The sequence below is a fragment of the Sphaeramia orbicularis genome, chromosome 9, assembly GCF_902148855.1.
Source record: "Sphaeramia orbicularis chromosome 9, fSphaOr1.1, whole genome shotgun sequence".
Taxonomy (NCBI): Eukaryota; Metazoa; Chordata; class Actinopteri; order Kurtiformes; family Apogonidae; genus Sphaeramia; species Sphaeramia orbicularis.
In genome coordinates, this window is record NC_043965.1 from 25,817,008 (window position 1) to 25,841,009 (window position 24,002).

The window sequence follows — 24,002 nt, forward strand, 5'->3', positions numbered from 1 at the left end:
TAGGCTGCATTTCTGTGAATATTTCGTGTAAATCGTGGTTACAGTATGATTCAAGGTTTATGCAAAGATATTTTGTACACAACTCCAAGCAAAAAGTCCTGCATGTAAAATGATCAAGGCTTATACACAAACTGCAGAGAAAAATGTTTATTACAAGAACAACTTGACAGTATTTGCAACTTCAAAAAACAGTGAAATATTGCAGTATTGCTATGTCATACAAACAAATTCCACAATGTCAAGCAATCTGTACATTTAACTTAAGTTTAGTGAAAAGAACATTAGCAAACAACATTGTCTGATCATAAACATTCAAATTTTGCTGATCGGGGTAGAGAGAAGGAGAGAGAGTTTTATTAAATTTGCAAAGTTGTGCAGCACAAAGATCACATTTAGAGACTGATTATGTTTTTATGAAGTCACAGTTCACATTACTGGTATCATTTTTCCAAATGCCAGTTTGTCTGAATATGTGTGTTAGAATAAGCCGAAATAAACTGGTTAAAAAAATATTTGATACAATCTGTTCATATGGGTGACATTAATAATTAGAGACACACTGCCTATATGTAGCAACAAAATGAATCAATTATTTGTAACAGTGAGGATGAGTCAGCATTGAATTACCTTATTTATTAATTTTGCAAAATGGTATATTTTTAATAAGAGTCACTTCTGTTCTCATACAAGACTTCCGTTCAAGGTGTACTAATGAAGTAAGACAAAAATGAAATGCATGATGTTTGTACATGTTGGACTCCATTTCAACTTATTTCCCTTAACACGCATAGTTCACATAAAGCACTCAGGACACAGATGTCATTTGAGCCCAGTGAAATGTAATTTCATAAATAAATAAATACAACCAACATCACTTGACCCTTTACTCCACTTCTGTTAATTTTCTCACATAGTATGTACACAGAAATATATGTACACTCCCACCATGTCAGTGCACTGCAAAATACATTTACCTAAAACTGCATAAAAGCAATTTGGCAATATTTCTTACTGACAAAACATTTCTGAAGGGACTTTACAGAGCACTGACCCCACAATTCCCACATCCTTAATTCCAAATATATGTATTTTACAAAGTCCATGTATTAATTGCCCAAGCAGATGTAGTGTTGCTGGAACCTGGACTGAAACTGTGCAAGAACTCCACAAGAGAACCTTAATATCCAGTTACAGTATCTATTATTCATGCACTATTGCACACATGTGGGCACTCAAGTCACAGTCATTTTTTGTCCATCAAAGTCATTCTCTATACCATTGTTGTTGGCTCTGATTGGCTTCAGAAAAAGGTACTGTGCCAAAAAAAAAAAAGCAATATGACATTTTACTGTGAATAAAATGTTTTTTTCTTCCACCACTAGATGTCATCCCACTTTGTGCTTTGCCTTTGAAATCCATCTGCAAAGTAGGTTATCTGGTTTGTTGTATTTCAACACAACTAACAGCACACAGGCAATAAATAAAAATGATTTTTTTCAAGAATTGTACATCTACATCAAGTGTAATTTAAATAAGAAAAATTGGCAATGATTCTCACTTTTTTCCCCTCACATTCACATTCACACTCAAACTCCATTTTCTATTTTCATCAATTGTTTGATGGCATTGTAGTGTTACTAAATGAATCTTAATGACAAAGAGCAAAAACATTCAAAACTATCCTGCTAATACATTTTAAGGCAAAGGGGATTTTCAAGGCATTTCCAACACCAATGTTGCATAGCTAAGGCAGCACAGAACCTAATACAGTGAATATGTACATAATATTGTACCAATGCCTTTTTATGTACAAAATACCCACATCTCTCATTGAGCACATCACCGTGTATTTACACATTCACTCTCTTAAACTTATACATGTAGACATTTAGTTGTATTCCAGAGTAGAGTTTGGTCAGAGGAAGAACTCTTAACATTTCTGTTTCAGTGACAATGACACAAAGTAATATTACTTTAACTGTTCCTCATATTTTTTTTTACACTGTAGTACACTAAAATGTTTTACTGCTTTAAATATAAAGTGGAAAACTGCAACACATTAAACACTTAAAAACAAATCTCTTTAAACATCTAGTGTTTGTTTTGAAAAAGTGACATCTTACACTAATAACAGAGGACAACTATACAGATACTGAATGTGGATGTAGAGTTCATAAATTCAGACCAACACTGAATGTGTCTATTTAACCTATTAGTATATTGTAAATATAGTATAGTATAGTGAGCAAAAACCCCTATATATGATGCCCACTGATGTGGGGAGACAGAAAATGAATGTTACCAGTATTTTGACTAACAAGGCAAGCAGAGATGATGTGGTAGACCACAAGAGGGAGCCAATCCATCTGACTCAGGTTTAGTGTTTACACTGTTTTTAGCGATGCAGCTTAAAATCCTGGCACTTTACCATGCCCCTGAGCGGGCACATGACAGCACATATGCTCTCTCTCTATCTCTCTGTTTTTGTATCAACCATGAGAATTTAACTAGAGTCTTGCAAAAAAACACCATATGATTGGCAAAAGCATCCCCATGCACACATTGAAATTAAAGTAAAAGTAATATTAAAAACCATTCCTTTGGTAATAATAAATAATTTGGCTTGAGTGCAAAACAAAAAGCAATGTGAACCCCCTGCAGTTATTCACAGGACAAACTATGTTTAAAAAGTGTTTGACATGCAGTGAAAACAGTCTATAGCCCAGTTTGAAGTCTTTTTTACACAGTAGTCAGTAATCAGTTCATGACAACAATGCCTCTGGTTTTGTGCTACATCCAAGCTTCAGTGTCAAGGCTCCCTGACTGTCCAGGGTAGGAGCAATCTTTGTTGCCCATGGCTGGAGAACATGGGTGAGGATGGATCATGTCTGCAAAGGCCTGGTGCAAACTCTTGCAGGAGGCTGAACGACTAGTAGGGTGGGAGCTCTGAGGAGACAATGGTGGGGTGTGGGACGGGGAGAGCGTGTCATGAGCCTGTAGATCTCTGTAGCTGACTGGTGTGGGAATACGTGAAGGGCTGTTTTCTGGTCTATTGTCAGTGCGAGGTCTCATCCTGGGTCTCAACTTGTGCTTACCAATGAGGGATACCCTGTCAGTCTTCTTGTGTTCTTTCCTAGATTGCAACATTTCTCCATCTGTGTCTCCATTGGCCAGAGGTGAAGACGGTGGTGGAGTCTCAGAGTGGGATTCACTCAGGCTAAAGCACATAGAGGAGTTTTCACTTGAAGAATCCTGGAAGGAGCAGTCCTCTGAGGGGGGTAAAGAAATTGGTGAGGGGCAGGCCTCTGGAGGTGGGAGGCCATCACCATTTTCAACATCATAGGGTAAGTCTGGCTGGTGATTTTGCAGAGGAATGTCTCCTTCAGGTCCTGTTCCCCAACTGAGCTGACCCTGGCAGTCTGTTAGCTCCCCTGTAGGAGGACAACCTCCATGGTCTCCATTCATATTCCTACAGTGGGAAGCAGATTGTAAAGGGACTTGATTTATTAATCTGTCAAAGTTTGAGTCAGGCAGAGAAGAAGAAAGATGTTCCTTCTCCTCAATGGAACTAGAGATGGCTGGGAGCTTCTTCAGACCTCCTGCTCTCTCCCCCCAGTGTTCAGACTCTCCTTGAACAAAGTTGTGTGGTCCTCCAAAATTGTGTCCATAAAGTAAATTCAAGGGGTCATCCAGTGGAAAGTGACGTGGATTTCTCTTGGATTCCCTGAGGTCAGGCAAAGTTCCGATCTTTGCCCCCACGTTCAGGGAGGAGCTAGAGGAGTTTGAGGAGGAATAGGCTGAGTCAGTAACATTAGGATCTGCAACCACTGTCATTAACTGAGTCACTGCTCCCTGCCGGGTCACTCCTCCTGCAGCTCGACTGGACACTCCCCTTGCCTGCTGTGTATTAGCCAAGAACTCCACCTCAAAGCTGCGATACAAATCCTGCTCCTTCTGGGGGTCAAGCGTTGGCAGCATCTGGAAGCCGAAGCCTGGTCCATCCTCCTCTGGCTCCTGACGGTCCTGACCAGACCAGTTCCTATGGTGGCCTCGCCCAGCTGTGCGAGGGCCATGTGAAGTCCGAGGGGACCGTGGGCCATGATGATTGCGGGGGGATGAGTGTGGTGAACGTCGGCCTCCTGATGTGACTGGTGGTAGTAGTCTACCTTTTCCGATGGAAGGGGAGCGAGGAGCAGGAGGCCTTGGAGTCGTTACAGTCTTCTTACTTGGACTGCTGCTGTTGCTCTGAATCCCTTTGAGAGGCGAGTTAGAGCATGAGGATGGTTGCCTCTTGGTAAGCCCACCCATTCTAGGAGACGATGGTGGTACTTGCTTGGCCCGAAGATCATCTCGTTTGTCTGAAGACGGGGGCTGAGGATCTCTGAAGCGGGAGGCAGGCCCTGGGCTTGCATCGCTGGATCTAGTACGGCTGGGCAACTTACTCTGACTGTGTGACCGTGGAGCATGAAGCCTCCTCGGGCCTTCATTTCCAAGGGATCGTCCCCTCTCTGTGCGTGGTGTTCGTGCCCCCTCAGACGAACCTTGTGGTGGATTAGGTTTGAGTAATGGAGCAAGTGCAGGGCGTTCCCGAGAATGGCTGCGTGCACGAGGAGATGGACGCAGAGATGAGCTCTGATTTCCAGCTCCAGGCCTCTCAATCACATGTTTCCCCTCTTTGCGGTTGACAAGTAGGATCACCTCTTCACCAGAGCGCCTTGAGGTGCCACTAAGCGAGTATCGCCCCCCTCCTCCTCCTCCTCCTCCTCCTCCCTTAGAGGAAGCTGTGGAGGAGTCACTGTCACCAGACAAACGCCTTGTCACTGGCAACATTGTCTCCTTATTCCTACAACAAATTGATGAAAGAAAGAAATTATATGACAATCCAACAGTACAGAGGGCAACATTTGTCTTACTCCTCTTCATTTTACACTTATATATATATATATATATATATATATATACATATATATATATATACATATATATATATATACATATATATATATATACATATATATATGTACTTTTTTTAATAGCACATTGAATATTATAATATATTCGTGAGAAATACAAAAAGTATTCAAATCTTGCTTTTGAATTACATCTGAATTCCACATCTTACTTACATCAACGTATGTAATATTATTGTTGTATTAATGTCTACGTGGCATTCTACTGTTATAGATGTTAAAAGTTGAACTATCTACTTGAAGGGGTTTCAGAAAAAGTCGATTTTTCATGAGCTCAGAAAAACAGTCCTATTTTCAACCTTGTGACCAGGCATTTTCCAGTGAATCCAAGGGGGCATTCAAGAGTTTATTTAGTTCAAGATGTACAAGATTTTATCAACCTCAACAAGAACATGTAATCTTTAATGTTATCACAAAAATTAATAGTAAAAAAAAATGTTGGAGAGACATGGTTTATACTTGACCGGATTGGGATTCAAAAAATCATAATGAAAATATAAATATATATATTATTTATATATATATATATATATATATATATATATATATATATATATATATATATATATATATATATATATATATATATATATATATATAAATAATCATATGAAAAGTAACTAAAGCTGCCAGACCAATGTAGTGGAGGAAAAAGTACAGCATTTACCTCTGAAATATGGTGGAGTAAAGTTAGTTACATATAATGAAAATACAAATGTGTAGTTAAGCACAGTATTTGAGTGAAAGTACTTTCCATTCCACCACTGCTTTCAGTATGGTTTACTTATTTTCAATTATTCACTTTCCAAGCCAGCTACAGATTTACAGTAAATATTACATGTAATGTGCAATGATGAGGATTTGTGAACCTGACACTGACCAAAATCTTGATGTTTCTTGGAACAGTGGGCCATGACAGCCAGGGGGATTACAGGGAAGATGAGAACAAGTGGAGGGAGGATTAGAGCTCCTGCAGATTTTCTGACCCAACACACTGCACTGCTGTTCCTCAACTAGACCACACTCCACTGTCACGCACTGGTGGGACCATCAGGTTTACTTCTATAATCATCTTAACTGTTCACTTACAGCAACAGCATATATAGACAGATTTGATGAGTACAAATGCATGCATTATACAGTGAACTGAATAAAATAGATTATATAAAACTGAATGAAACTTAAGTGGTGATCAGATTTATAGTAACATAAAATGAGCTGATTATCACAAATATAACGGCCAGAGTTTTGTGTTGTCTAGTCTCCATGTATTAGAAGAGCATGCAATCAGTTTATAAACCACATCAGCCTCTAGTTCTGTGTTGATGCTGAGCTGTACTTTTAGACATCTGGTATCACAAATTGTGCTTTAAATTCATGTTTTATTATCCAGGACTTCTGAAGTTATCCTAATAAATTGAATTGCATGTGCTCAGGCGTGGCTACTAGCCTGCATGCAACCCACCTGTTGACCTACTTCCCCTGTTAGCTGTCAACAGTTGTCTAGGGATAGTTGTCAGATTAGACTTCATCTAGTCTGAATAGGGATTCCTCACCCACACAGGGTTAATTTGACTGAGCTGTTGCCTTGACGTCTCGTCTGAGCCATCGCTCAATACAGAAATGAGCCACACATTGGCCAGGAGCCAAAGTAAACCACCACTGAGCTCCTAATTGTGTTAAACAAAGGCATGCTCACACTCTGACATATAGGGAAAGTATGTGACCAACTAAACCTTTTACTAAACTGCAATAAAGAGTCCACAAAAAGATACTCTCTATATTCATAGACAAGGAAGCATATAATAGCCTTAACATGCCATCACACTGGCCACTGCTCCAACAATGACACTCCAAGTGAATTAGGAAAAAACAGATCTAATTTCATTTGTTACTGCCTTCAAAGTGATTCCAGAGACTTTCACAACACCAACAGCTTTCACAGAGCCCTATGCATTAGAGGTAGTCAATAGTCTAATCATCTAAATGAAAGTAAGGGGGGGGGGGGGGGGGGGGCAGCAGGGTCACAGTAAAGCTCTGTACACATATTTGGTCATTGCCCTGTATCCACAAGAGGGTGCTGGTCCACAAGGGGGTGCTGGAACAGGGCTGTGTGGGATGGAATTATCAGGGCAATGTCACCTGAGATTAGATAAATCTTCTCTGCTCCAAGCTGTGGCTTCCTGGCATGTGCATTTGCTGTGTACGCATGTATAGTTTCTGTGTGTGTTTTCATCTTGTTGCTATCCCAATGGCACCAAAGAGCAAACAGGAAAAACTGAACATGCCCTGCCCGCCTGCTTGTGAGAGATTAATTACTTATCACGATCACACTCTTATCCACACAGTTACGTAGATACTCACCTGAGAGGATTAAAGTGACGGGGTTCTGAGCGATCCCGTGGCGGCCGTGGGAGTAGATTGCGTGCCATGCCACTGTCGACCTCAGTGGGAACAGAGGAGTTCTGAGAGCGACCAGGTCGGCTGGAGGCACATGGAGCTGATGGTGGCTCTACGTTGCGTCTGTCAGGAGGTTTATAAGGTGCAATGCCATCATTTCGCCAGTGTGGACCTGGGCTAGTAGAGCGAGAAGAGTGTGCACTCGAAGATTTGCTTTGAGCGCCCTGACTTTGGCCACTGGCTTTGGCCTGGTGGTAGCGGTGAGCTGGGGATACAGATACATATTTAGATGAACTTTAAATGACATTATCAGACAGCCTTTATAAACACCTACAGCACCAACAAGGATAAAAGCCATCAAGAGAGGCCTAGAAATACTTCTGAAATAATCACAACAATGCTGTAAAGGTACAGGTAAAGGTAAAGGTAAAGGCAGGAGACAGTAAATGAGAGATACATTCCCATTTAAGAAACAAGCTAACTATCAAAATCCTGATGATCCCATCATTTCTAAAGAACATTTATAGAACACAAAGGTCTGTTTCCATAATCACTTAATATGGTATGATCTGCAGTGTGGCCTCATTGAAACAGCAATTATGATTTCAGCTCATGTCAGCTGTCCACAGCAGAGGGTCAGTCCTGGACATCACCCCCTTAGCAGCAGTTTGGGCCCATGGACAAGGAAGAATGGTCTCATCCAACATATTTAAGGGCATGTATCACTGTGCTGATAATCAGAGGGGATGAAAATACTGAACTGTTGACAGGTGTTCAGTTTATGAGCACAAACAAGTCTCTGGTGTTAAGATTCACGCAGTAGTGGAGGGAGTAGAGACTGCATATTTCTTCTAACATACTTTTATCCAACTTTCATTCAATCATGACTTTGGCCTGGAGTTTGGGATGGATTCAGTATGATATAGAAAGATTCGTTTTATCTGTCAAATTTTTCACACAATATATGAAAATAGCACATCAGGTATAAACATTAAATAGATTATGAGGTAGAGAGTTTATGAATTATGCAACACACAACAATGAAGTTGTGTTTTAAGTAGTTGTTTTGTTTGGGACTAACAGGGAATAGGAAATGACCTCACCAAAAGCTGCACAGCGACAAGGGTCATGTTTATCCAAATAGTGCTCTAATGTGTCCCAGCCCCCTCCGACACGCACCATCACATGAGTACGAAGGACCTGAGGGGAGAAAAGAGAAAACCAGACTTTAGTAGATAAACAGAAAGTGACATACACGCCAAGGTAAAATGGATGAAACTTTTTAAATGCTGCATTACCACACACATGCATACTGCAGATTAAGACAATAGATATGCAAATTCCTCTAGTGGGGCAGCTTGCTAAAGGCTGGCGGGCCCTCAGTGTTACATAACAGCAAGATGCACCCCTGCCTGTGCCCCTGTCTCCCCCTCCCCCATCCCTCCACTGTGTCCTGTATCACCCCCAGCTGCTGCCATTACGAGGGCTGTTCATTGCCATGCCAACTCACAATTAAACAGAGAACGGTAGCATAATAAAGAACCCAAATGCTGTGAAAGACACTCTTTTTTGGCTTCCCACTCTCATGCCTCTCAGCTGGTTTCCCTGTGTTTTCAGAGGGAAGCAGGGTGAATTAGCATGGTAACAACTCCCCCCTGCTGTCCTCTCCTCCACTCATTTTACAGTAGAGCATCACAGAGGCAAAGGGGCTAGATGGCCACAACAGAGGGGGTTGGTGGGTATGTCACATCCTACTCACTTCTGCTCAGTGAGGCTCACACATCCACAAGATCAGACCAAAGAGTCTCAGTCCCTCCAGGCAGAGGCCGCCTTCACTGAAGCATCACGTTTGCCTGATGTGACAGTCCCGTGGATGCATCCACTGCCTAAGGTTAGGTAACAGGGTCTGCCAGCCACATGCTGAGAAGGTTGTGTTCGTGTCACAGAGGGCAGGCAAGGCTAAGCCATAATGTTATCTGTGTGGGCTGGCATAGAGGATATGTTCACCAAATCACATGCAGCATGGCATCTCATCCCTGGATCTTTCAATGTGACAAGATAGGCTGCAGACATACCATGTGCCACCTTTTATCTAATATAATACAATCACTGCCAATCCACTACAAGTCTCTTCATCTGCCTTGCTCCCTGACTACATCAAATCTGTCAAAACAGCTGATCTGCTTATCTCTATCAGACCTGAGAGTTTAAACTGCTTACTCTCCAATGCTTTGGCTTCATGTCAGTAACAGGTTTAGTGTCCGACGCTAAATGACCATCATCTGCTGGTAGTTGAGAGCAGGGCCACATGACGCATCATATTTATAGCATAACTTTCTCTCTCTCTCTCTCTCTCTCTCTCTCTCTCGCTCACTCTCTCTCTCTCTCTCTCTCTCTCTCTCTCTCTCTCTCTCTCTATATATATATATATATATATATATATATATATATATATATGTATATATATATATATATATATATATATATATATATATATATATATATATATATATATATATATATACTTTGTGTCTTATTTGTTATAGTAAAAGGTACAAAACAAACAGAGAAATGGTCACAGGTACATTCAGACATTTACCTACTGTTTACTGTCCATAAACTGAATGAAAAAGTCTCATTTTTTCCAATACTTTACACCCTTATCTTGTTGTAGACGGAGACTGTGGGTCATCATTTCCATTAAATGGATATGATTGACAATTTTTATTACCAAGGAGATTGAGGGAGGATCCTTTTTTAGCCAATATTTGGTGATGGCTTTTTTTGCCTGCGGCCAGCAGTAGTCTAAGCAGATATACATCACTTTTCCAAAATTCCTCTGGGGGAATGCTAAAAAACAAAGTAGCCACTGACATATCAAAATGAATACCAAAAGCCAAATACATCAGTTTGATCATATTTCCCCAAAAGCCAACAATTTCAGGACAGGACCAGAATACATGTGCTTGAGCTGCCTCAAGTGATTCGCACTCCCTCCAGCAAGAAAACTGAACACCAAAAAAATGTGATTTTCATACAGGTGTTATAAAGAAGTGGACCAGACATTTCCAACAAAAATCCCTCCAGGTTTGCGAGTTTGTTGTGTAACTTTGAGACTTCCATCCCTCTGACCATATCTCTTTTGGTATTTCCTCTTGCAGGTCTCTCTCCCATTGTTTTTTTGCGTGAAAGTATATCACATTGTCCTTTGAATTCAAAGCTGTATATATTTTGCCATATTTCTAGCTTTAATAACTTTAAATTTACAAAATGAAAAGCAGTACAAAGATCTGCTAACAAACAAAACGCTGCATCTGGAATTTGTCAACACAGCAAGTATACTTTGCTGTGTCTAAGCAGTTCATACACTAGATCTGCCGTCACCAGTGAATCTGTTTATAATCACTCATTTGAGTCTCTGACAATTTAATATAGACGTGTCGGCAAAAATACCAGCACCATTGTTTAAAATAACCACTAAGCTGATGCTTACATCAGTGTTTTTTTGTTTGTTTGTTTTTTTGTTTATATTTGATCTCATTTATCTCCCTTCAGTGCCAGGGCCACAAAGGTGTTTTCATGACAAATATCTGAGCTGTTTTAAAGCATTTCACCTGTTTCAACTCAATAAACTTTCAATAAGCACATATTCAATGACAATATAGCACGAAAAAAACCCTTGTCTGGCATCATAGTTATTTACTGATAAACCAGTGACAGTCAACAAGGCTGACACTGGCTTTTATTGACATCCAGTTGATATGTTAGTGCATCCCGGAAAAAAATGTTTTTCAATTGTTTCTGGATATGCAGCCTGAATGGTGTATCTATTATGATTGATTCATTTACATCCATGCATATGACCTTTTTAATTAGGATAAATGTCCATTTCTAATTGTTATTGAATATTATTCTGTCTGCTCTGCATATTCTTTCTTTAAAGTCTTTTGGTCATTTAATGAATTGATAATACATGCGATGATGATAATCCCTGTATTGAGTTTTAATGAAATATAAAATATCAGATCACAGACATCATGTGATATTCCAAAGCCAAGGTCTACTGTATGCACTGTTAAGACAAAAGCAGATATATGCTTTACTACAGTATATGGAAAGCAGTTATTTTACAACACAATACGGAAGAGAAAGAACATTACTGCACCCTACACTAACATTTCCAAATCCAAAAAGCTTAAAACATTATGCATACTTAATTTATGATGCTGCTGTCCTGCTGAGGAGTCTCACCAAGCTCGATGGATATTTAGAGATCATGTTCTACTTTAGATCTGCGGCTCAGCTGCCTGATTTCCAAACCATTGAGGGGGTATCAGTGCTTCACCAGTGCACTGAGGCCCAGTCCTTGTTTCTATGGCAACAGTGAACAGAGAGACTTCTTGTCATCATAGCGGGGGCGTGTTGCACCAATTTCTTCTTAAATCTTGCTCATAAGTTCACAAATTAAGCACATGGGTCACTTCAGCTGTTGTGTCCCCACAACTGAGGGCATCTCCTCCCTTTAAGAATCAACCTCCCCGGGGACAAAGACACCTTATTAACTCGCCCTCTGTTCATACGGTCCATTCGCCCATTTGCTTTCTCCACTTCAGCCCTTTGGTCAGCCCCAGAGCTTTGGCAGATGAATGGGGGGGGGGGGATGGCCTTAAAGACCGCAGCCCGTTTCTCCCCCTCATAAGAATAAGGGAAGTGTGTTGGCTGCACTTGTAGCTGCCCGGGCATATGCATAATCACCGACATCCCCACTGAGGAATCAGGAGAAGGCGGAGATGGTATGAAGCGAGCTAATCTGACAAGCAAAGGCTCAGACACACACATACACAAACACAGACACACTCCCAATCTCCAAACAGGGCTATTTAAATACATCTGTCACGCTAAAATGGCTGCTCCAACAAACAGATACGAGGTTTCACATCACACACAATGCACTTGACTGTAAGAAAATTATCACTGGTTAGGAAATGGGTAAAGTATTTATATTTTTGCCTGAAGTGAAGGATGTTTTACTGCTTTAAAAGGTCTTCTAATATAACTCAAACTTAAAAACGTACACTTGCAGACTGTAAATGTAGACAAAGACCAAACATTTCAACACATACTATGTATCGTATCACCTTGTCTCGACTGACTGGTGCTGTTTAAGTGAAGAAATATTGACATTGCTGAGAGTCAGGCGGACTTATCCTGTAAGATCAGACAAATTGGAATGCCTTCCAGAGAGTCCATTAATCTGGCTCGGGTACATTTTAGGTAAGTGAGACCAAATCGATCACTGGTATATACCAATCCTTCCTGCCTGGTCCTGGGAGGCCTCATGTGGGTACAGTGGCAGCTCTTACAGTGAAAATGAGACAAATAGTCCAGCAGAAACATGCAACAGTCGAGATAAGGGCCAACTCAGGAAATGACCTAAAAGCTCTATTTATGTCTCAGTGGAAAAAAGTAGAGTCCTGTGAGAGAGCCAGCAGTAAGCAGTTTGTAAACACTTAAGGATGGAGGAAAAATCACAGTGCTGTTGCATATAAAATATTGCAGCATGTGCTGATGCAGCCAAACAGCTAATTTATTTATCTGTTGCTGCATAGTCCTGTTTTCCTTGAGACAAGATAGGCCAGATGCCTTCACCGTATGGTTCCGTGCAATTACTGCAGGCACTTGCAGTTTCCTCTGTTATGTGCCAAAAATACCTTAAATATATACACCTACACATGAAAAATACTTCAATAGGTATCACAGTTTGTTTCATTATGTTATACAGCTTCTGTCCTCATTTTGATTATAGTGATCTGGGAGATCTTATGCCAATGGATGACTGGAAGAGTCATATTTTTGCTTTTCACCTTTGTTTTTTCTCATGCTTCTTGCCTCATCTGACTTCTGATGTTCAGAAAAATATGATTATAAGGAATATCCTCTCAGTTAAAGTCACTAAGTATAAAGGGCATTTGTTCTTTTATTAAATGTATACAGTTAGCAGTAAAACTTCCCTCTGAATAAGTACCTTATGTTTAATGTTGTTGCCCAAAACAGAAAATCTCAGAGTAAAATATGAGTGCAGGTGATTCATTAGTATTTGATCACTGTGTTTTATTTGTAGCTTTTTAAAATTGCTAAATCACAAGGATTTTTCTAAGGGAAGTATAAATCCTCCATTAAGGAGACTGCATATATGCCTGCAACTTCTATCTGTATGCCAGCAGGAATATGTAAAAACAACTGCACTAACTTTCATGAGACCCATTGGAGGGGTAGGGCCAAGGACAAACCCATTAAATTATAGAGCAGACCATAAAATGGGGCTGAGGGTGGAATTTTTGTATCACCTTTTCTACATTGTGAGATTGGGCCTTAGGAGGTATGTGCTATTCCAGTTATTATTTTAATCTACGTGTTTTATCTTGTACATTTTCAGGCGCACAAAATGTGTTAAATATGGTTTTTAGTGACAGTTTTTTTGTGCTTGATAGTGGAGACTCACCCTTATGAAGATTAATGCACTGGAGTCTCCCACTTTGTACTTCCCCTCTGACACTTTGATCATGGGAAACTGAGCAGGACAGGAACACCGACCAAGGATCTCACGCACCTGAGAAAAAAAAACAGGGCATGAATGTTAAATTCAGAGCAAACAAACATGACACAGACACACCTGAGAGGAACAGTGACCCCTTCCTGTTCAGTTCACCACTCATGTGTGATGTCATTAATTAGTCACATATCTACAGCCAACATGCTGCTGGTCCTCAGTGCTATGTGTCAGCAACACAATGGCTGTTTTATGGTGTGAGGAATGAGCAGGGTAGATACATGAGCACATGTGGGTGTTGGAGTGTGCGTCATCTTCCTGTCAACTTTTGTCTCCACTTACTCCTTCTAAATGAGAGCCCCGCCCCTTTTCTGTAACCACATTAAAAGCATCTCATCTCTCAAGAACATTTACTACACCGCAACGTGTCACAAAAGCACAGGAATACATATGTGGACATACTAATGAATACTGTGTGTTTCACCCTCTCTGCGCTGTTGCATGACAGTGTTTTTGGTTGTGACATCATCAAGACAGGGCAGAAACAGCTCTGAAAAACCACCAGACTAGTGGTGATGATGTCAGCAGGCCTTTGCTGCCAGATGGGTTTTGGATCGAGAGAGTCGGAGCCGGTGCCCTTGCTGTGGTCTGGGCTGCTTATTAGGCAACTGGAGTCAAACACAACTGCAGGGTGGAGTGAGATCTGCCTGCACTGCACAGACGGTGCAGGCTCTTACAGGATTGGCCAACTTTGATGTTTTTCTTGGCGTCTCTCTCAGACAAAGGCGTGTGGCCACTTGTTGAATGGAGGGACCAAGAGTGAGAGAAAGTACAGAAACAAAGTGGACAGGGAAAAGGACAGGAAGAAGAATAATGCTTGCGCTGATATGAGTAGGACATGGACATGTACTGTACTGCTGGGGTGGCCACTGTACAAAGCATTAATTTATATTTAAGGGATGAAATAACATGTCAGAAGGAAATTCCTGGTTGTGAGCTCCCACCCTCTGACTGTTTATAGTCCCTTTCATGATGTATACAAAGCTCAAGGGATATGACTGACTTGTGGTGTATGTGAGCCCCTGTGCCTACAACACCTACATTATGGTGCATTTAGGAGATTAAGGAGGCACCCGGTTATTTTCTTGAAATAGCAGCCTTCTTTCTACCTCATGCTTATTAAAGAGGGTAGTATCAGTGCTAAGACACAGCAGCTCACCTGCCTCTCTGTTCTCCCTCTCACCTGCCAATGCCTATCCGCTATCCTCTTTAATAACACTCTGCTTTATTGTCTATCTAGACTTTATTTATAGCAGGCTAAAGAGACCTTTATTCACCCTCAGTTTCTTTGTTATGCTTACATTTCTATTTCTGCTTGTGCCCTCTTTCTCACAGAGTCCACTTTGTCACTCAGACTGTAGGTGGACGAGCTGTTTGGAAAAAACCCCAGCCAGTGACTTAATGGAAAGACTGCTATGGTAACAGACACACACAGCATTACCCTTCCCTTTTTATAACTGTACAGTTTTTTGTTTTTTTTTTTTCATTCTTGCTATAGTACAGCCATTCAGCCCTTGACTGCCCTTGCGCTGTTCAGCTGAAGCCATAAGCTTTCTTCCAGAGGGAAGGTGAAGTATTTACACACAGAGTCTCGTGAAACAAACAGCAGGATGTTTTTTTCTAATAAGCCAGTCAATAGCAGCTCAGACGTTTTAAGTATTTACTTTGTGGAGCATTCGACATAAATGTGTGCCCTTCCCCAGTCTTAACTGTGTCAACAATGAATACACCCGGACTCACAGAAACCAAAACACACATACTATCACAAACACAGAATGAGATAGAGTGGGAGGAGAAAGGCAAGGTCACGCAGGAAACATGCGGAAGTGGAGCTGTGACAGTGAATAACTTAAGGATGAATTATGGATGTATGCAGGTCACATGAGAGATGTTTTCAGCTGGACTTGCAGATGTTTGAGAAGGAAAAGAGAAAAACCTAGCAATCCAGAGCATGCCATTAAAATATGAATACATTGGATCTCCTTTAAAATAAGATTACAGAGATGTGAATGGAAATCAAGATGTTTACATTAAAGCAACACTGAAACACTCCCTTCGATTTGAGTAACTTCGTGTCTGTTTCCAAGGAGTTTTAATGTAAGGAGGATACAGTTTGTGTTCAGTGTCCCACAGCTCAGATCACGTCATATCTTCTCAGTGTGAGTCAACAATCTCCTCATTCCTTTCCTTCCTGCCACAATCTAACATCTGAAGGTCCATTCATGGAAGAGATACAGAGGACCGAGCAAACCCTGGGGATGCTCAGAGGAAATGGGAGGGGGAGTGATAAAGATGTTTAGATTCTATACCCTATTTTCTTCACTGGTTCATAAGTGGAATAACATGTTACAACAAAACTACGCAACCAGTAGTATGTATAAAGCTTAACAATGTATAAGGTCTGTATCATTATGTGAATACATTAAATATGGTCTCTGTTTTGTGGTTTAAATGTGTCCAAAGAAGTCACACATTCATTCATCTGAAGTTTGTCAGTTCTTGTGAGTCAACAGGCTGTGTGCGACCACACAGTTTGCTCTAGTGTTTTCATTAAACATAGGTGTGCTGGCCTGCTGTAACTGGCTCACTTTATGATTGTTACACTGAGGATAATTATTGCCAAACTTCAACAATAAAATGTGAACATTACAACAACTCATTCTGCAGGAATTTACAGGAGGCGTTCCCAGGATTTGACTTCAGTGTCTGACTGTAGAGTGAAGGAAGTTTACAGCTGAATATCCAGTAATTTCAAAGGTGGATTAAAAATTATATAGTAAAGTAAATACAGTGCTTTTTCAAGGTGAATTACAAAAAAATGAGAGAACAGGAATCTTCTCTTTGGTTCTGCCTTAGGGATTTCTGTCATTACTGGAGACTGAGATTTAACCGCCGTAACATCAGATAAGCATGGAAGCACATGAAAACCCGGCCAATGGGGGCATCTTCTTGGCAGGAGGAACATTTTTTGGAACTGAAGCATTATTGCTTCACCACCTATAAGTCAGTATTCCCACACTCTGAAAACAGCTACATGCCAGAATTCGACTCCTAACTAAAACACTGACCTGACAGCTTGAATATACGACTCCTCTGTAAATAATCATTCTACACGAGGAGCAGCGCAGGGGTTCTGGCACAACTTTACCTACTTCCAAGGTGCATAAAGGAGGAATAAAATGTAAAGAGCTCATATTTATAAAGCATATAGAACAAGGTTATTGCTAGACCAACGTGTGTCAGCTAGAGGTCTTCATCTGGGTCATCAGGAAAACCCCTGATTAAGGTCCAGGACTCAGGATGACTTCTTTAAATGACCACTCTACATCTCTTCAGTACAAAACAGATTCCTTTGCACAAATTATGCCTTGGAATAACCTGAAGGGACTGAGGAGGTGATGAATGTTTGAATAAATTTCTTGTCTAATTGTGTTGAGTCAGTAGCCTGAGGGGGGGAGAACAGTCTGAGATGATGGAAATTCAAGTATTTAGAAACCATTAGCATGCTGGTTGAACGGGCCAGACCAGCAGAGATAGAAGGAAAAAGCAGACATAGATAAATGCCTTAGGGTCAGGTATGTCAGTTAATACCACTGCTTTGCGTGGAGAGAAAGGGTCGAATAATAGAGCCGTTTCAGAGTGAGAACAAATGCAATATGCTGCTATTATGAAACAATAACATGCCTATACATTTCTTATAACCTGTGTAGTTTGTAAAAGCTGGAAGAATAATGTAATCACTGGCTCCACAGCAGGTCTCTGCCTCGCTCTGGAAATCAATATCTATCTCTTGGCCACATGACAAACAGCCCATCGGGAGCTGGGAGGATGAAGAAATCTAATGGACATCAAGAACTATGAGGTGAATAACTGCATCAGTCAAACAACAAAGTAATCATTCATTGTGGGCACTTAAAGATCAGGCTGTTGTCTACCTCATTTGCCGGTTTGCTGCGATGAGGCACAACAACACTCAGCACTCTTTGTGTGACAACCAAGGTTAGAGGAATTGATGTCCTCCGGAGGACATGATAGTCTACACCTGAGACCAGTTTCACGAGGCTACAGGCTGATGCAGAAAATAAAATAACCAAAAGCAGTTCCACAGACAGAAGCCTATTCACATAAACACCCAATTAAATTCTATTCATGCAAATGATCAGCTGATATTAAATGCTGCAATAAAGACATAAAGCATTTAAAGTGTTGAGTTAGCTCTTTTGGCGCTGTGCTCTGAGGGGAAAAAATGAGAGGACATATCTGTTCTGTGCTGTTACTGTACAGAGGAAAATACAATAACACTTCCAAAACACTGGGGGCTCAAGAAGGAGACAGTGAAGGATGCAATGCTCTCTCAGCAAAGCCTGAGTGTGACCCAATGCAAAGCATGATGACCTACTTTTCCCTCTCACTCTGGCTCTCTCTCTACTGTAGCTCGCTCACGCTTACCCTCCTACGGTAACATCCATTCCAGTCAGGTTTAACAGAGTGTACAGTAAAGTCACTGTAGGCACAGTATCTGTTGTCTACTACCCCTTTTTTCATTTCCTGAATACATGAAATAGAGCATAAGGTTAATAGAGAAAGGTCTATAAAAGGGATAATACGCCCATTTCTTTCCCCTCTGCCCTGCTGGTGTGCAACCTAACGTCTTTCAGATGAAAACCTTTGATTACTTTGTAGGCAACAGTAGCAGACTATTCATTTCACCTCATCCATACCACCAACAAAACATACTGTCCTGCCCTTTGCTTTAGCATGTAAACCATAGAGAGAGGTGGGGGATGGGATGGTGGTCTGCACATGTATGAACTAAACAAGGGCTGAATGTCAGAGCCTGGGGTGAGAAGAGACATGAACCAGTTTATAAGAGTGACCATACATAAAAAAGAAGGTGATAAAAGCTATAAGACTCCTCTGGTCTTATCTTTATGGTTACGAAGTGTATAAGAGTTGATGCATACAATAAACATTTGAACAATTAGACTTCAACATGGGGTCAGTAAGCAGAATTATTAGACAGTATGTATGCCAGTTTGTATAGCCATTGTGCCCCCAGGACTAAATGTGCTTGGTGTTCACTGATGAGCGATCAAGTAATATAGCAAGACCTAAAAATCATACACAAAGGTTATTCTTATAGCCACATAAACATGCTTCATTGGCTTCAGCTGCTTGAGGCATAACGTATGGGAAGACACAGATTCAATCAAAGTCCCTGTCATAATCCTTTCCAGTGGTGATATGAAATCCTCTAATGCAAAGGATAAACTTTATGTGGACGTATACAAAGATGTAAGCCAGCTGCTGTTGTTAACACTCCAGTGAAAATATGTCTTTAGGAGAGGAAAAAGGAACATTTAATGACGGATTCATACTGTGATGAAGGAAATAAGACGCCAGTCACTTCCTCAACTTTAGTGGCGAGTCATTCCAGAATGAGATGAGTAAGATCACATACAGCGTCAGATCAGTGGGAAGACATAGTGTTGAGTGTTTGCATCAATGTTTGTTTTAACCACAAAAGTAAAGTGGCTTTTCATCACATAAAACACCTAATACTTGCTTATAAAATCACACTGTACTTATCACACTAAGTCCAATAAATGAGTGAAAACATATAATTTACTGTTTGTTAAAGCAATATTAACAACTGTGGTACATTTAATTAGCTATTTTTGATGAATCCACCTTCACAGATGGCTGAATTAACTAGATGACCTCGGACGGGCTTATTAGTACTTTGAATGTTAGAACACACTACGGACAGTGGAATAAAGACACATAATCCTATTATAACTGCACTTACATTGTCTTGTTGAACTCAACAAGATTAACCATCTTAGTACCAAACAATGTACATTAGATTACACTGTTACCAAACAAACAACAATATGGAGATGCTTTTGAGTTGAAGGCTTACAGGAGTGTTCCTCTGGTAGATACTGACATAAAGTACTCAGTGGACATCAATACATTAATAATGCATAGATCAAATTTTCCACTTTTGTTTTAACCCATAAAGACCCAGTGCTACTTTTGTGGCAGCTCTCTTATTTTTTAACTTTTCTTAAGAGATTTATCACCATTTATTTTAATATTATGCTCAGTATTTTGAATTCTTAAGTGAAAATCCTGTATTTTCCTATATTTAATTTACCGATTATAATTGCTGTCCATAAAAGCTCAAATTAAAGTTGAATGTTATGTCAAAAACAGAGAAAATGAAGGGAAAAAGCAACTTTTTCAGTAAATTATATCGTTAACTGAACATAAACCAAGTGTCTCCATCCACTGTCATTGATCCAACTCCATGGGTTTTATTGGTGAATCAGTGTTGTGGAAGATGATAGTGTTTCCATGGTAATTACAGAGCCTCTGAATGTCCAAATGGGTCATATATGATGACCATTAAAAGATGACAAACTGCATTTTACACCAATTATTTACATGTATTGATAGGATTAATGGATTGACTGGTATTAAACAGTTTATATCAGTAGATGATTTTGGTTGCCATTGGATGTTTGGGTCTTTATGGGTTAATCCAATATGGGTTTACATGTTATGTCCATGTTGTGAAAAGTGATAAAATGGTTGTTATCCAGACTCCACTGCTGAATCAAATTGAAATGTTACACTGGAAATATGATCACTGAATGAAAGCTGAACATTTGCTGCATTTCTCTTTCTGCCTCTGAGGCTTGGGCATGCATCTCTGTGGGAGTTAATGCTCTGGTAATTAATTCACGACATTTAATCAATAAAGCAATTGGATATGAAGAAGTACTTTATGAATAGGTGGATAAATTATGCATTTTCAAAAGCAGATTGAAAATAAAGTCATCGGAGAGCATGTTTTTATTGAGGTGATTGTGTGAAAAAATGTGGAAATGCTAATATGGAACACAGACTATTTACATGTCCTTCTACTACAAACAGCAGACAAACTGTCTGGTGGTGTCACAGCTGTGAACCAATGCAACTAAGCCCCTTTAACTTTCCTTCTCTCTGTCAGATTCTCATGACTACCAGAGATGAGGTTTCCAGCAATTAAGGGACACTAATCTCTTGTAAGGCTACTACATTAGAGAGAAATGCAAGAGAGACCGCACAAGTACTCTGCAGGATAAACTTGTGACTGATGTTATGAATGGTCTTACGTCTCACAGTGAGAACTAAATGAGGTGCTGATTGAAAAGATACTGATCACACCATTAAGCAATTTGGATTTGCTATTCATTTTCTTCTCCACAGATATTCTACGTAAGTATGTCTCACAGTCTAGCCCACAAAATGAGGAATAACAGTTAAAGCTATTAGACATGATGTATTAATACAACTTAGCTAACAGTGGAAACACCATTGATACTGTTCCATCTACATATCCTTAATAGCCACTGTGGTTTCTCATTCAAAGAGCTGGTGCTGCTGATGTGGCCTGTTCAGTGCAGTACAGACACACTGGAAAGAGGGGAGATTTTATTCAGCTGATACATGATGACTGGGAATGCCACTTTCTAAATCAGTCAAACCCGTGAAATGTGTCTGGCCTTCGCTGTCTGATGGAGGTGACTGTACTCTGTGTGAGTTGAGGTATGTGTCAGTGCAGATGACAGACAAGGTAAAAGACAGGCATACGCTCTGATGTTCTGCAGTGTTTTGGGTTTTTTTGTACTTAAAAGCAGTCACCTTGGATAATCCTGGGTAGTCATATGAGTGAGTCTGTGTGGACTCAGTCTGAATACGTACATCCTCCTATTTCTGTCCATGGAGGTCACAAAGCACAGCTCTGCTCTGCTGCCCGGCTGGCATGAGTGTGACCGCCTGCTGTATCTCACATTTTTAGTGTGAAAGACTTGCATTGTTTTTCTCATCTACAAGAAAATAATAAGTCCCCACTCATGTCCTGAGGTCCTGTTTGTATGTCTGTCTGTTCACTAGCTTTGGTCTAATGGGATTGTTAACTCTGTCATGTGCTGCTGTCTGACAGGCCATGGCAAAGGTCAACCACTTTGATGAGACAATTAACAGGAGGTCCACAAGACAAGAAATGTTTTATGGATCTTAAAAACAAAAACACACAGCAGAAATGGTGTCTAATTAAATGTGTTCCTTGTCTGCAGCTCATTATACTTGCACCATAACTGACTTGACGCTAGAAGTGAAAAATGCACTTCTACCTCAGGCAAACATGTAAGGACTGAGCTGACATTTCAACAAGAATGCAAGAGAAATGTCATTCATCTGACCTGTGACTTTCCAGAGATCTCTTGTGGGAGAAAACAAGAATTTGGGTGAAGCACACACTGACCTTTCAGGTGAGCAGGAATTTAACAGGTTAGTCTATTGTTTATGGTGCATGTACGCACACATTTCAGAGAATCTGCAGAGCATGCCTTCTTCATTGCATGAACATGTTATTTTCAGAGAGGGTGCTTCACTTTTGGCACTTTCCTGTTTCACTGAGGGAGGGATATGGGCCATATTTGGTCTGCTTCATACTGAACAGTGCCAGAGAAAACAGCACTGGATATTTTTTGTTCTGGGAAGATTGTGAAAGAGGGCATTCACATTTAGCATGAAATAGAACAAAAGCAATGTCTGTGGCTCAATTTTTTTTTTTTAATGAGAGCTCTTACAAGTAATTTGGGACTTGGGCCTAATTATGATGTTATGACAAACAGCTTGTAACATGATGCTACTAATGAATACTGTTATTGTATCAATCTTTTCTTAATCTCAGAGCAACTCACCAACTCATCCAAATTTCGCATGTCACATAAAACTCTTTTCTGCTGCCAGATGAAGGGTTCTGGATCAGGTTCATCCTCCACACTATGAGTGCTCTCTTTGCGACTGAAACACCTGCTGGGGGGGCTCTGCTCAGCCGGCTCCCCAGTATCGATCCGCAGACTCTCCTCCTGGTCCCGGATCTCCTCTTCTATCTCCTCCTCCAGTTGGATCAGCATGGGGGCCAACATGCCAAACTTGGCCCCCCGTCGCGCCACCTCAAGGAGACACAGAACAAAATTCTTCTCGTTGCATCTCTCCACCAAGTCGTTGGTTTCAAACATGAGGACATCCTTGATCCAGAGCTCCTGTCTGCACCAGCTGATGAAATTGGACACATTATCTCGCGCCAGGAACGAGCCGGGGACAACATTGCGCGATTGAAAGACCACATCTTTAGATGGCACCTTCATGGACTGTGCAGCCTCCGGGTATTCCAGCTGGAAGTCTTGCGCAGCGCGGTTGACGTTGTTGGCGTGCCGACACAGGGCGCAGCCCGTCCCCAGCCCATCCATAAAGGTGTCCGCAGTGATGTCCAGGTCGTACAGAGTGTTGAGCCATTCCGCCAGATCCTCCTTCATTGCGTACAGGTATTCTTCACTGGATTTAAAGGGCCGGATACTCTTGGAAGCGGCGGACTGGATGTTGCTCTGATCAGCCATATTGTCGGATTATGTATCAATAAAGTCTACTTGATAATTCCCAATTGTCTCATTGCACAGCTGCGCTCCAAAGCCCCATCGGCAAAATACGGGGAAATAACCGTGTTGACGCACCCATGCCGATCTGCATGTGTGGTTTCTTACCGGAGCTCCTTAAATCCGAGCTCTGTATTGTCACAGGCATATCGTGATGCGGAGTTGCCGTGGCGCATGGATGCGTTTTCCGGATGTCTGTGCCAAACCAGTTTCCTTTAATGAGAGCATCGCTAAGACGTGGAGTGGGAATGAAAACGCAACAGTCCTGGACGCACTCCCACCAGAAGACAGGTTAATCCGCCGGGTGTTCGGTGGGTGCCCTTCCCCACAAAAATCCACGTGTCACCATGACGGTGTGGGAGTGAAACGGCTCCTCATCGATGGAATCACGACCACTGAAACAGCACAGTCCTCTGCTCATCTTCGCTGTAAATAGGCTCAGCCCATGTTGCGCCGCCTCTTGCACTGAATATGTTGACCTGCAGTAGCTTTAGACCAGCACAGCGACTCGGTGGCACATCCCATTATGAA

General features: G+C 41.0%; 1 protein-coding gene across 1 annotated transcript; it reads right to left on the reverse strand.

Annotated features, from left to right (window-relative positions):
• Window positions 1-132: 132 nt before the first annotated feature.
• gas2l1 (growth arrest-specific 2 like 1) lies at window positions 133-23,969 on the reverse strand. Its single transcript, XM_030142837.1, has 5 exons — window positions 22,737-23,969; window positions 13,873-13,980; window positions 8,474-8,570; window positions 7,335-7,635; window positions 133-4,843 (listed from the first exon to the last, which is right to left on the reverse strand). The coding sequence occupies exons 1-5, from the start codon at window positions 23,433-23,435 to the stop codon at window positions 2,791-2,793; spliced, it is 3,258 nt and encodes a 1,085-aa protein (XP_029998697.1). The 5' UTR covers window positions 23,436-23,969; the 3' UTR covers window positions 133-2,790.
• Between the last annotated feature and the right edge of the window lie 33 nt (window positions 23,970-24,002).